Consider the following 15,589-nt stretch of genomic DNA (forward strand, 5'->3'; position numbering starts at 1 on the left):
GGCAAGGCAAGGCAAATTTATTTGTATAGCACATTTCAACAACAAGGCGATTCAAAGTGCTTCACATAAAACCATTAAAAGCATCAAAACATAATGCAGATTTAAAAACAGTTAAGAAAACATTAAAACAGTCAAAAATGAAAATAAAAAATAAAAGTTGAAAAAGCAAAATAAAAAATACAAGTTGAATAAAAGTTGCAGTGCAGTTTAAGAAATAAAATGCAGTAGTGAGATGCAGTAATTGAATCTGGTTCAATTAAAGGCAGCAGCAAACAGAAAAGTTTTCAATGTGGACTTAAAGGAGCTGAGGGTCTCAGCAGACCTGCAGCTTTCAGGGACCTTGTTCCAGATATGTGGAGCAGAAAAGCTGAATGCTGCTTCTCCATGTTTAGTTCTGACTCTTGGAACAGAAAATAGACTCGTTCCAGACGACCTGAATGGCCGGGATGGTTCATAAGATAGCAGCAGATCACAAACATACTTAGGCCCTAAACCATTCAGTGCTTTATAAACTAGCAATGGACCAGCTGGATGCGCCGGAGAGGGGGCGGGACCTATCTCTGAAATACAATGCAACCTTTCAGTTGTTAACACCTGTATGACATTATTGAATGTCTATCTTAGGTTTGAGCAGTTTACAAGTAAATGTTTTACGGTTATGAGCACGGAGCAACATTTGTACCATGGCGAACACAAAACAGAGTGGCTGGTGGTCAGTAGGGGCACCTGGGTAAGTGGGCGTCCATGGATACTCACAGTTGCATTGTTTTATAAACCACATCCACTCCCCCTCTAATTGGTTTGGGATGGCAATTAATATGGCGGACCCTGAACACCCAGACGGAGTGGGTAAGGAGAGGGTCTATGGGTCGAATTGCCATATTATTCCATAACTTTTCTTGTGTAGGACCAAGTGCAAAAGACTTGGATAGAGATCGAGGATGCTCTGATGGCCGTCTGTGGCCATTCGGAGCGAAGAGTAGAAGAACTTTTACGTCGTGCCACAGACTCGCAGGCCACAGACATTGAGGCAGTTGAAACCCCTGAAGCTACCTTTTAAAATGACCTTTTCACTGCACTACACAATCAAGAGAGATGTCAACATAAAGTCATAGAAATGATTTTAAAATGCCATGTAGAAATGTTGATTATACCATGTAGATTTATTTTTTAAAGTTATGTGCCACTTTAAAACCACTGGAGTCCTCACATAATGCCTATTATTGCTGTTCACATTATTTCTAGGGGTGGGAATCACCAGAGATCCCACGATTCGATTTTATCACGATACTTGAGTCCTGATTCGATACTATCACGATACTGCGATATATTGAGTATTGCGATATATTGAGTATTGCGAATTATTCCCTTTTTTTCACCGCAAATTGTCCCCAAAGGAAAACATTCTCAACATATTGTATCAATAGTTTTTTATTGCAGCAGAATGTGATTGCCAAGCAGACAAACTGACCAACGCTGTCATAAATGGTGTACCTGACAAACTGAACTGTTTGTATTACAGTCTACATAGTCGCGTCATTCAAGCTGGATGCGCCCGAGAGGGGGCGGGGCCTATCTCTGTGCAAGGAGGTTTCATTTCCGCCAACCACCATGGAAATAACCACTCTTTCTGCTTTATACTTGTTGTGGAAATCCCCAAAACGTCAAAACATCAAACGCCCTCATGTGTGGGTTCATAATATTATCCATAGCCGCACAAAGCTCGGTGAATTTCACGCAAGGAAGTGCGTCTGAATGACGGCCGCTTCCAGCGCTAGAGTACCCGTAGAGTACCCGTAGCCAGTTCAATCAGGAGAGACTGGTTACAGAGTTTTAACCATAATTTATTGCAAACAATCAAATGTGCAACAATCAAATTGTGCAAAGTCTTTGGCGATTGGACTCCATCCTGAAATAGGATAAGCAAAGGGTAGTGATGCTGACATCTGCGCCCGCAGAATCCCCCCTTGGAGTCCAGATACTGGTGAAGAAGAAGAAGAAGAAGAAGAAGAAGAAGAAGAAGAAGAAGAAGAAGAAGAAGAAGAAGAAGAAGAAGAAGAAGAAGAAGAAGAAGAAGACGACTAGAGTTGCTGTACCCGTCGATGAATAAAGCAGGACTGACTGCTGACTGGCGGTGCCCGAGGTGGCGGAGGGTCGCATCGGTTAGAGCTGAAATGACAACTGACTGCCCTGCGGAGAAACTATTTCAAGTTAGACAACAACGCTGTGATTGGTTTAGGGAATTGCTCTGCCAGGCTGGTTCATTCAACATACACACCCCCCAATCAGCTGATGGAGTCATCGCTGTGAGCCTACAGACTGGCTCCTGAACGAACCAGCGGGTAACTAATGTCTTCCTTACCGAACTTGCGCTTGAGCTTCATTTTGATTGAAGCGCGGATGGCGCATTTCTAATTTCTTTCTCGGATGTCTCCATGTTTGTTTTGATCAACTTCCTACCAATCATGCTCTGCTGACTTCACCACAAAACAACACAGCACCATCAGCACCCAGTGGGATGAAAAAGCAATTGATTTTATTATTCTAGGACTAAAAAGTTTATAATTTATATAATAAAAGATCGATACTTGGCTTCCATGTATCGATACAATATCAGCAGGCAAAATATCGCGATATTATGCTGTATCAATTTTTTCCCCCACCAATAATTATTTCTAAAGTAGCTTCACAAAAGGTGGCACCAAAATAAACACATCATAAAATCAAATAAACACATTCATAAATAAATTATAGTTTAGAGTTCAGCGATATGGTCGTCGACAAGAGCAGAAAGTGTGCGTTGGAAAGTTAAGGTGGTATTTTCCAAATTACAGTTGATTGAATCAAGAACTTTTGCAATTGCTTGATCTTGATGAGTAATACTTTCTGCATTACATTGCATAACCAGTCCACAATTATTGTATTTCTGCACCGATTTGCCTATCGGACAAATTTAGCAAAATTGCATATAGTTTAGTTTATCCGACGGCTTTCACAGGGATTTGTTGCTGTTTTGGCAAGTAGAACAGTGCTGATTCCCTATAGCCTCAAAAGCACTACAGGAATTTATCTCCATTAAGAAATGGGATTAAAAGGCATGGCAGTTCAAGGGGTTTCCCAGAGCCGGCTTTGTACTGCAAGCTTCTTCCGCTGCAGAGCAAACAGCACTCTTATTCACTGTCCAGTTATTAAACGGTCGAAGATAAATGCAGATCACTTTGCCAACAAAGACCCTTTTGCTTGTGTCAGTAAATGTTCTTTATCGGGTGTTATGTGCATCATTTGGAGATGAAATATGCTCTTTCCAGTTAGTTGCAGACAAATATTGTATTAACACTATTTTCATCCCTACTCTACATCCCTGTCATATTCTGCTTCTTGTCCACACTCAGAAGGTTCACGCATGGTTTACGTTGTAACAGGTGGTTAATTTTGTGACTGTTACTTCGAGGCAACAAAGATTATTAACAATGTGCAGTGATCGGGTTAGGTTGAGGCAACATGAATACTCATTGTTGTGAAACGGTCGGAGTTATGTCGAGGCAACATAACACCGCAACCTTGTGAACTGGTCACTGTTAGGTTTAGGCAAAATGTAGTTCTCTGCCAGTGTTGACTACTGTGCACCTGTATGAACAAAGTTTTCCACAGCCATCATTCAAAGCCTTCTGAATTGTGTAACATAACACTTTGACCTGCAGCAAGCAAAAATGTAGAGGTTTGAAAAAGCACTGATGTGTGCCACGATTGAACCCTCGATGCTAGGTACTTTATGTTTTATCTATTTTCTTTGTATAAGTTGTCTCTGAAGTTGCTTCTGCTCCAAGCCAACAGAGCTTTTGAACTCTAAATAATGTAGGACGGTGTGAATTGGAGGCATGATTTAAAGGTTTGAATTCTTCTTAACCTGGAGGCATTAGTCCATTTGCGAGGTCCTCAATCCTTTCATGTTGTGAAAATACTGTTGGACGCGGAATTGCAAATCAATTTTAGATGAGACATAGATAAGATATAAAAGATATAAAATAACAAAAAGACAAATATACCATTCTTTTATGTGAATACATCACCCACAGTTTAGAAAAACCACAGCGCTCACTCCCTGCACCCGGTGCTTTGCAACACCTTTCTGTTAGTCTGGATTATTTCCTCAACATGTCAGTCACGTTATATCATTAAAAGTATTCCATTCATTCATGGTTACAAACTCATTCCAAATAAAAGAGCCAGGAGAAGTTTTTAAATCAGATAACAGTTTGAAGGGTTTGGGTGAGTGGTTTTAAACAGAGGATTATCAATGATTAATCCAGGATTATAGACCAGATTTGTGGAGTTCTGAAGTGATAACAATCCACAGACAAAAGACTGTGGCAGGCGCATATTCTTAATGATTATCGTCCGACGGACAGCTGGAAAATGGACCAGAGTTATCACTATTCCAGCATGCCGGAAGCCTATTATGGCAGTCAATATCTAGAGCTATCTGTTCTTGGCAAGCCTTTGCAGCCGTCAATACAAATTCCTCTCAGTCTGCACCACATATCCATGTGTACATCGATTGCAGCGAGTCTCAGTGATTTAAAGACTCTGTGCCACATATGTGTGAAGAGATTCAATGCCTCATGTGCTTTTTCCATTACAGGCGATGCATCATCTGTCACAATGGCCCCGGACAGACTGTACAAAAATCAATATCAGTTTATTGGGGGAGCAAGACCACGGGCCACTCATTCAACATGTGTCCCCATTCTGTACTGGTGCCATCACAAATGTATAACTGGTCCAGAGGTCGTTACTTTCTAAGGTAGCTGCGTCAAAGCAGTTATACATGAGATCAATAATCTCGAAGCACTTTAAAACAAAAATGACAAGTAGGATGTAGATATAATATTTGAACAAACGGTATATAGTTTAAAAACATGATGAAAAAAAATACATCTCTAATTGATGTGGGTTCTTGGCTGAAAAGAAAAGATAAGACGTGCACTGTCCAATATCTGATAGGATGTGCACTGTATCAAAGACGTATCTCACAGGATTAGGACTGATCGATCCGCTCACAGATCAGCTCCACGATTTTCATTACTGCGTAACGTTTCCAGCACCAGGCTCTTCCTCAGACTCCACAAACAGAAAGATACATAAAGATGATGATGAAAGAATACAACAGTAGAAAAATGTAAGCCACATAAATTACTTCTGGCTGACAAGCTGTCATACTAAATGTTTACACACAGGTGATATGCAAAATACATACAAGGAAATGCACACATACAAGGACATGCATTAAGCATAACAAATAAATAATATATATATATTTATAATATGGTAGATCAAATCAATCATTATGATTGGTTGAGAGTGAGTCACGGGGTGTACTTTATTCAGCCATAAAGTACTGTACAGCCTGTTTACATTTAAAACGTTCCATATCAGTGTGCACTTAAAATAACAGGTAGATTTAAATTGCTCGACCGTTAGTTGTCAAGCTTGACAGTTTGACAGTTACCAAACATGTTTCGTGTAAGCTTTGATGTTTTAGGGGCAATGACTTTTGATGAGAATGTCAGCAGTGAATAATGTATTTGTGGTCCCAGCTGTTCCTGCTTTACAGTCAAACGTTGATACGGCTCACAATTAGGAGAGCAGAGCAGATAACGCTCTGAGAGCAGACTAGTTAGCGGGGAGCGAGTGCATAATACCGGAAACTAAGATGAGGAATGAAAAGGGTTCGATCACAAAATCGTGATAATTTCCAGTGTGAGTTAATTACGTCGGTAATTTCCCGACGCGAGGCAAGTTCTCTAAACATCATGGAGGAGAAAAATGACGGAGAAAAGATGGACAGAAGCAGCGAGAGCGAGAGCTGTTCGAGAGCTGTGCGTCGGGCCTAACAACACCCTTGAACAGTACATTATTGACGACACAGTACTGCCTCTCATACCTTATTGCTTAAATATATATATATATATATATATATATATATATATATATATATATATATATATATATATATATATATTTCTCCCAACCTGTCAAATAACGATGGTCAGTGGCGAACAAACGCAGGACTTCTGTCCAGGAGACTGCTGTTCCTGTCCGTGCAAAAACTAAAATTAAACTAATTGCAATTTTGTTATGAGTCAAGTGATTTAAATGAGTAGTAAGTCAGTCAAGTTAACATCAACCACACTCCTTTACCAACACCCAGCCCACCAAGGTGTTTTGTTTCCAAACTAAATTTGATTTTTTATTTTTAAATGCGTGCAGTCCCTGACACGTCCAAAACTGACGCTAGATTGGTACGTAGAGTGTCATAGTTTGAAGCTTAGAAGCACTGACCAGGCTTTGACGAGTTGCAGGTGAGAATGTAACCTACTATAGTTGTTACAGGGAAAAGTATCACCAAAGAAAGAGAAATCATAAAAATGTAAAGGCAGTATTGTTACAAGAAACATAGCAGAGTAGTAAATAAATCCAAAAAAGTCGACCGTCAAATTCCTCATTGAGGCGTTTATGTTATTGGCTGACAAACATTGAGCAGGTCCTGTAGTTAATTAAAGTAATGCATTTCCCTTGTAATACAGAAATACTTATATACGTTTATGCTTTTCTGGCTATGCAGTGCATTAGTACTACAAACTGCTTGAGAATGAGAATTCACAACCCCCTGAGCAGATGTGAATGTATGGTAGTGACAGTCCGGTCATGCAAGTTTGGCTTTGTCCGACAGCATCAGCATATCAACCATACAGCAATGTCAAGGTGACCCCGGTCTGTCTCCCTTCCAGCTTTGCAACCTCTGTTTTCCCTTTGGCCCTGCATTTGCTCTCAACGCTTCACACCCCGTCATTCTCCATCTCTCCACCAGATGCCCTCGCTGTGTTTCCCTCCCCAGTCACCTGATCGTCACACCCACCGACACACCTGCTCATCATTTCCTTAATTACTCCCCGAGGTCGGAGATGAGCTGTGCCTCACCTGGAAAGCAGACGAGAGCAGGCGTCAGCAGCAGAGGGCGCTGATAAAATACTTTGGTCAAGTCAGACAGTTCTCATCTGCCTTCAAAGAATACACAGGAAGTCGAAGAACCAGTTACTTCCTGTTAGATCCGATCTGGAGGCTACTTGTAGTTTACAGACCTCGTTCAGATTTATTCATGAGTTTGTAAATATAAATGTATGTAGAAATGTGCGTGTACCTGCAGTGTATGCTACCCTTTGTCTATCTGTATGTGAAACACATTGCTGCTCGTTTTGATATAAATAAGTATATAAATAAGCTTTATTATTATAAATCACACAAGATATATCTTTAGATTAAACCTTCATTGCACAACGTGCGATTTACAGCCAACAATCGAGTTTTAAATGTTACACCTACACATAAAAATATGATTTGATGATTTGTGGTGTTTGTTGTCAAATCTAAGAGCCAATCAGCTCTCTAATGTGGCGAAACCCAGGCATTTCCCATCATGCATATTGGGTCACGCAGCCTGGCTCTAAAAACTGCAGCTGCCTCGCTCTCGTGAGGTCATCGTTTACCACGTGTTGACGTCAGAGCAAGTCGGACACAAATCTACCCAGCATGCATTGCACGACGATCACCGGTTTTCGATTCTGATCTCATCTCCAACGAGCCTGTTCATGTTGCTTCTCTGCAACCGCTTTCCAGACTTCCCCTGCCTAGATCTTCTTGCCACAGTCGCCCTGCGTAACCTGCTAACAGCCTTTGACCTGGTCTTCCACTCTTGCTCTTTGGATTTGCTTGCATGGTAGGATTACTTTCTGGTTGGCAAATGTAAGCCTGTTGATCACAGATTCTAGTCAGATCTACTTAGTTCGGGTGGCTCTGCCTCTTTCATGCCTTTCCCTGAAATGAGCAAACCAATGCACACTGCGATGGCTGGTCCGGCTCACAAGGTACAGTAGCATGAGTGGCAAGCGTTCCACACTTCACCCGTCTTTGTCAACTCTACCATCATTATTCTTCATATTTTAAAGGCATATTTTCTCTCTCCACAGCTCCCCAAACCTTTCTCCTCCACACATAAAGTTAAAATACTTACTATCAAAGTTACTATTGACCTCCGGGAGATCATATATGAGTTTCTGTTCTTCTAACCTATAAAGTATTTGTGGAGGAGATGAAATTGAAAGTGCAGCGCCATCAGTTATGCATGGAGAACAATGGCGACTTCTCAACAGATTTGACCTTTTTTGAGTACCGTAGTACTAACTGCAAAAGGGTTGGAAACCTTGCATTGTTTGAAGATAATTACATTTGTATTATTTAATGGTCAAAAAACCTATGACTGTAGATCAGAGGTGGGCAAACTACGGCCCATGGGCCGGATCCGGCCCGCGGGGCATTTTAATCCGGCCCGCCGAGTATTATAATTATTATAACATAAAAAAAAAAAAAAAAGTTATTGTAAAGACCGCTGTAGTGCTTCTCCGTTCCCAAGTTCAGTTTCCCGAAGCACGATGACCACAACAGACCAGCGTTGATGTTTCTTCATGATTATTTATTGCACAGCGCTCTTTTAGGCTTTTCGTGTGTGTGTTCTGCTGCAGCAGTGCCGTGTGCGCAGCAAAAGGCATTACAGCGGTCTTTCTGCTGCTGGTCTGTTGTGGTCATCGTGCTTTGGGAAAATCAAGTCAAACAGAGAGGCGTTACAGCAGTTTGTACGCGCCGTGCGGACCACTGCCTGCCGTGTTCTGCTGAACTAGAGCGACACACAACACTTGCTGTGCTGCGCTGGTCAATTCCACTCCTCCCCCACTGATCCCACAGACAAGGTCGACACTTTTTTATTTTTTTTATTACCGTAATATACCGCAAAACACTGAAAAGCTCCACTTCTTAGCGGTCAGAATCCTTTTTAATTATGTCGTAAAGCGTTAACTTTAGAAGAATTACGGTAATATGAATCACTTTCTGTCGCCGGAGACGGGGTTTGTACTACAACAGTTTTAGAGTTGTAAAATGAACTGACAGCTGCATGCAGAGTATTTTTCCTCAGTATAACTAACATAACTAACCACACTCCACCCTGCGCGCTCATGTCATGTGACATATAGGGTTCTGTCTGCCAGCCTCCTGCATTGATCCCTTCTGTCACAATGAGTGGACCCAAGAAAAGACAAGTCGACAGTGAGTGCAGAGTCTTTAAGGAGTGGACTGAGTATTTTTTCACCGAAGTACGATCAGAGGCAGTATGTCTTATTTGCCAAGAAACCATTGCAGTATTCAAAGAATACAATATTAGCCGCCACTTTTCCGCCAAGCATGCTAACTATGCTAGCCAACAGTCAACAACAGAACGGGCGGCTACTGCTAAGAGGTTGGCAGCCAATTTAAAGAGTCAAACTGCTATACAAGAATCAAGCACCAAGGCAAGTTTTTTGCTAGCATTCAAAATAGCAAAAGCCAGCAAGCCTTTCTCTGAAGGAGAGTTTATGAAAGAATGGGTGGTAAAAACAGCAGGTCTCTTATGTCCAGAGAGCAAAAACAAATTTGAAAAATTGAGTTTATCACGCAGAACAGTGACTCGGCGTGTAGAACAAATTGATGAAGATTTAACCAGCGAGTTGAACAAAAAAGCTGAGTCATTTACGTTATATTCTCACACCGCCCACTGCCGGCCTCGCCGTCGTCCAGTGTAGAGCCACGGCTCTCACACCACCCAGCACCCCCTGTGGCGGACCACAGGCTCCCCATCTTCCCTTTGGCTCCAATAATCTGTTTTACCAGATACTCATAATACTCTCATGTGGTCTGCATTTGGGTCCGCAACATTGTCCTCCCGTGACAGGTTCACACAAACACTCTCCATCCATCTGATACTGGCCCGGCCCGTCTGTCAATTTTTTTTATTCAATGTGGCCCCTGAGCCAAAAAGTTTGCCTACCCCTGCTGTAGATGATACTGATTTATATTTGTAGTTACGTTCCCCCGGCTAAATCCTGCCGTTTCGACTCCTGGTTGTAGTTTGGCAAACCTTTGATTGTACTAGCTATTAAAGACAAGTGTCAGGCCAATCTTGATGCAATCAAACAAATAGAGACCATGGCTTCTCATTCTAGTGGTTTGATGACATGTATGTAAAGGAAATAACCTTTTAATTCAGGCTCTCATAGCTTTGGCATGACTTTGTCCGCAGGGTAAAAAGTACGGTCATGGGGCATTTCTGTCATACAGAACTGCAAATAAACACAGGGAGACCGCTGTTTGTGTCCTGTGGTAAACCAGGTCAACTCACTTTGACCTAACAAACACACTTTTCGTAAACAGTTTGTTGCGTAAGTAAATCTAAAAAACTAAGTAAACCTATATTGGAGGTTTATTTTTTTAAAGACACTGTATGCATTTACTGAGCGAAAAACTCAACGTTTCCTGTAAAGATTTTAAGAAGTTAAATCCTGTAATTTAACGATGCAAGGTCACTAAAAACTTTAAAAAAATATATTTTTGAAAAGCAATCACTAGACTAACTATACCATGCCTCCGCAAAATGAAACTGCAATCGACAACAAGCGTGTCAGCTTTATCCCCCAAATGAGCACCTGGGCCCTCTGAAGAACACAGTGGGCCTGAATAATGAAATAAGCAGTCGCTGGTCCCTCAGAGCTTATAGGAAACCAGCTGCCTAGTCACTGTTCTGAAGGTGCGGCGCCTTGTTAAAATGCACTCCATCAAAGTTTCCTTTGAAGTAATAGCTGACAGAGAAAATAATGTGAATTTGACCTGACGGGTCTCTGAGAAAAGAAAAAAAATTGCTTGGGAAACACTGAACAAGACCGTGGAAGGAGAGAACCGGGGTGAAGTCAGGCGACACGGCTCTTTTGTAAAGTCACCCCGGCACAAAGTGCAGTTCAATTAAGAAGTCGCCCATGGCTCCGTTTTAAAAAGCGCCCGAATGTCATCTTTTAAAAACAAAATTAACTTCTTGAAGTGAATCTCCAACACTCATTGCTGCATCGCTCATTTCCAAACTAAAGAATGTCATTTCACCCATCACACCAGAAGACAATCCTCTCTGGATTGACCTGCATTCTTGCCTCGTCTCCCTCACCAGAACAAGGATACTTAAAACAGAAAAGAAAGGGTTTCATTATAGATGGCACTGGCTTGTCTGCCATTTCATCACTGTTCTTTTCATTCCCTGCACCACAGTAAACAATCATGTGATGTGCAAAGGCTATTTTCTTTTCCAACATAGACAAGATAAATTGTTAACAAGTCCCTTTGAGAGAACTGAGTATTGATGATGCAGTCAAGAATTGACTGACCAGGGCTGAATGTTTCATTGTTTCATGAGTTAAGCTGGGGCTGGAGCAGAGCGCTTTTCTTGCATTAAGACACGACAATATCACAACCCATGGAAAGGCAGTCATCCTGTTTCCTGATGGATATCTGCAGTTTGGGATGGCGACGTCAGTCAACAGTTAACTGATCTACCTCGACTATCATTCGATGGGTTACCGTAAGATGTCAAACAGCTCATGAGTCTTACTAATTTTGGGGATCTCCTGACGTTTCTTTTGTGAGCCCACTGATGTTTTCCTTTTTTTTTGGTGAAATATCATGACAACAAATCTTTGGATTTTATTGGCCATGTGTGTCTACACATGCATGGGATTTGACTCCGGTTTCAAGTAGCTCTCATTGTACATACATACATATTATTTACAATAAACAAGATAAATAAGAAAAAGACTTTAAAGACAACAGAGACAAAAATATAATTCAAGAAAATAGAGACAACTGAGTAGTCATTGTAGTGCAGACGGAGGTGTCTGATTAATTGTTCATCAGAGTGTCATCAGAGCATCAAGTCAAATATTTAATTAGTGTTTTATGACCAAATGGCTGCGAAATTACTGTATTCCCCTTAAGGCTCCACTGCACTTTGTTTGCCAAGCGTACAGTACATAGTTTTAGTTGATGCAATTTACTTGTTTCTATTAAATCTGTCGTCTCTTTTATGTAACTATATTTTAATGTTATTATTGTTTTTAACTTTTTGTCTGTTTTTGTTTTTCACGCGGCGCTGTGTGAAACCTTTACCGTGCCATCTTGGCCAGGACCTCCTTGGAAATTAGATTATTATCCTTGCTCCCAATAAAAATGGACCATATAATAAATCAATAATTAAGAAATTATCTACTGATAATTTTTTATATAATATTTATGTATGGTCACAATTGTCCACTAGTCAAACATAATACATTTAAATTAGAAAGAAGAAGAAAGTCTTCACATTTTGGGAATCTGAAACTGGCCTCGCTTACTTGATTAATGAAATATTTTAGTACTCATAAGTAACTTTTCAGACAATCTGCAGTTTTTTCTTTTCTGTTTTCTCATTCTCTGTCTGTTGCAACCTTCCACTGTTCCAACTGATAGTGTGAGAGTTTTACATGAAACATCTTGCCGAGTGCTTTAAAGAAGAAGCTCAGTGTTCACACAGGCTGCACTAATGGGAACGGGAATCTGACTGTTAGCATTATGTGGCACAGATGTTATCGGGTCTGTTCACCTGCCCCATCTGGGATTAGTGTTAATATGGCAGCTTGTCACAGTCTAGGCCGCTCTAAGGATGCAGTAAAAATGTGTAATTGCTAACATTAGTCATTTAAAAACACTTGTGTATCCCACAGTGCCCTCCGGGTTTGAGCCCTATGAAGGATGGGACTGGGTGCTATGACCACCACATCGGCATCGACTGCTCCGACGGTTTCAACGGAGGATGTGAGCAGCTGTGTCTCCAGCAGCTGGCTCCTCTAGAGGATGACCCGACCCTCTACAACATCCAGATGTTCTGTGGGTAAGAAATAGCGCATTTACTGCTTCATATTTTCAATTACTATCTTTTTAATTTAAAAACCTAACCAACCATGGTTTAGTACAAGCCGATATCATTCCTCATGTCATTATATCAATACTTCTGGATTAAGTACTGGACACTTTGCAAATGAAGTATCTTGACTATTTGACTTTTGATACTTAACATTACTTTTTGCAGTAATTTGTTTCTGAGCAAAATGTCTTTGTACCTGCAACCGTTGACATAAAGAAGAACGGCTAACGTAGCTAATTCATAACAAATGTCATTAGAGTTATTAAAGCTATTGTCATTAGAGTTATTAAAGCTATTGTCAAGTGTCTTTTTTTTCTTTTTCTGGGGTGTTTAAATTCATTGCATAACTTTCCATAGTTCTCAAAAAAAGTATTTAATGTGCTGAACTAAATAATGTCTCGTTGTATCAGCATAGACTTAAGGCATTCAGTTTGTTTTGTGATTTATTTGCATGTCAATATATATTTTCAAACTGTTGTTTTTGTCAAGATACGTTCACACTGAACGGCAATATTACGTGGACAGGTACAGGCAACATGTATTTTTTATTTTTATACAGAGCGAGGTCGATTTCTTCTTCCGAGCTTTCACAATATATATATATATAAATGTACCCCCTAGTTTACAACAACACAGACGCTCTGTAGTTTGAACCAAGATGGCAAACTTTATTACTCAGCCCAGACCAGATCCACTCCTTTCGTTCTTACCTTTCACAATAAAAGCCTGAGACATATACACTGAGCATTTTCCTTTCAAGGAAACTTAATAAATTAGCTGACAGTAGCCGACAAAATACAGAACTGTACCAGACGGACTGTCAGACTCTGCTCTGCTTCAATAAGATCCTGGTCGTTGGTTGGTTCGCCTGTGCGAATATATTCAAACATTTTATTGTAAAACGTATTTAATATAATATGATATATGTATTGTTGCAACTGTTGCAAAGGCTCTTAGAAAAGTGTTGGGTCACCATGATGCTCTAGAATAGCAGAATTGTTAACGGAGCTGCTGCCATGCTGTACTAAAACACTAACAGCGGCAATAATAAAGTATCTAATATATAATAATAAGTATATCCAAGTTGAATCAACATAATTACATCTATCCAGGTGGAGCACTTTTTTTATTTTGGGAGTGATGGCAAATCTTACTGTTTAACTGACTTAATGTCATGTTGACTTACATGTTTGTGTCATTGTCCTCAACTTAATTTGAAGGAGTAAGTCAGTGTTTTTGTTTTCAACCAGTTGGACATCTGGTGGCTGTGGAGGCCACAGCGTGTGATGCACATCGTTCTCATACTCATCAAACCATTCAGTGAGCCCTGGTGGCCTGTAGGTGCCCTTTAAACCCTCTTTCCAGGTCACTTCTTTTCTCTTGTGATCTTCAGTGACATTTCATATAGATACTATATGATATATAGATCAACATCAATTTTCGACATCCTCATGAGTCTTCGCACAGCGGCATACAACCAAGGCTTTTCAAAGGCCAGTGACCCTAATAGAATTATCCATTAAAGAACAGCATCTGGTGCTTGGTGTGTGCTTTATTCACTCCCTGCTCACGTCCACCAGTGTGATTCAATACAGAGATCCATACACATATATATATATATATATATATATATATATATATATATATATATATATATATATATATATATATATATATATATATATATATACACTGGGGAAGTGGAGGGCCTATTAGGAATAAATGGAATGTATTTGCTTGGTTAGGGCAGAGCAAAGCTGAAACTTGCCTGTTCAGACCAAATAAAAAATGGATTAGTGTCACACTGGTTTGTACAAAGCTAATGGACCATTAGCCATTAGTTGGAAAGGATCTTTTGGTAGAGTTGGAACAGGGAAGAATCTTATGGTGGATGGTCTTCTTGGTGACAACTGACAGGCATGGAAGCAGGAAGTAGAAGGGAGGAGGGGCCTGCAGCCCCCCTAATATCAGGCAACAAGATCAGTTCATAGGTTTTACTTATTTTTTTTTATCTGTTAGTTTTTCATAATACATCCTAAAAAGTGATGTGACTTGCAGCAGTACGCTGGGTGGGTTTGAGATGAAACCCTTGGCATTATCAAAGGGTTCCTCTGCAGAACCTTCTAGGTGGGTTTGAGATGAAACCCTTGGAATTCTCAATATTAACTACTATTACTACTACTACTTTTTAGCAGCATGAGGAGATTATACTCAGTGAGGGCGGTGTGTGGGGTGCAGACTGGTAGGATTAAAGGTAGCTGGGAACCACATATTTAATTATGGTTATAGCTCTTGATTATTAAAACAGATCCAGAAACAGAATCTCTCTTTGATCATGAAGGCTAAGTTCACTTTATATAATTGGCAGGTGTAGTTTATGAATTACACTGCAGACTGGAGCCTTCGTTAATGGTTCGGTTTATTATCTTTTTTGTAGGCAGTGTTACCGTAAAAACTACAGGGCAGATTTCAATAAAACTTAGTGGAAGGGTGTGGCATGGTCAAAAGAAGAACACATTTTATTTTGAAGGGGTTCCAAATCACGGGGCGGACAGGCATTACATTTCACTTACAGAAATAGCCTTAGCAAGAACTGCGCTCGTAGTGCTTTTATAGTTTTCCTTCTGAATACCTTTTTGTTGCTTCTGAGGCTATGACACGTCTAAATTCCTAAGAGGAAACAAAGTCGAAGCTTTAAAACACTTGGTCCTGAATGGAAAT

The 15,589-nt window shown here is 40.4% G+C and overlaps 1 protein-coding gene across 1 annotated transcript in view; it reads left to right on the top strand.

Annotated features, from left to right (window-relative positions):
• astn1 (astrotactin 1) overlaps positions 1-15,589 on the top strand; it is a gene marked incomplete at its 3' end in the record, with an annotated part of 417,666 nt that overhangs the window by 174,846 nt on the left and 227,231 nt on the right. The window contains exon 13 of the mRNA XM_079222970.1: positions 12,669-12,835. Coding sequence (XP_079079096.1) covers positions 12,669-12,835 — 167 coding nt within the window. The remainder of the gene's footprint in view (positions 1-12,668; positions 12,836-15,589) is intronic.

This window comes from Taurulus bubalis, assembly GCF_910589615.1.
Source record: "Taurulus bubalis genome assembly, chromosome: 1".
Classification (NCBI taxonomy): domain Eukaryota; kingdom Metazoa; phylum Chordata; class Actinopteri; order Perciformes; family Cottidae; genus Taurulus; species Taurulus bubalis.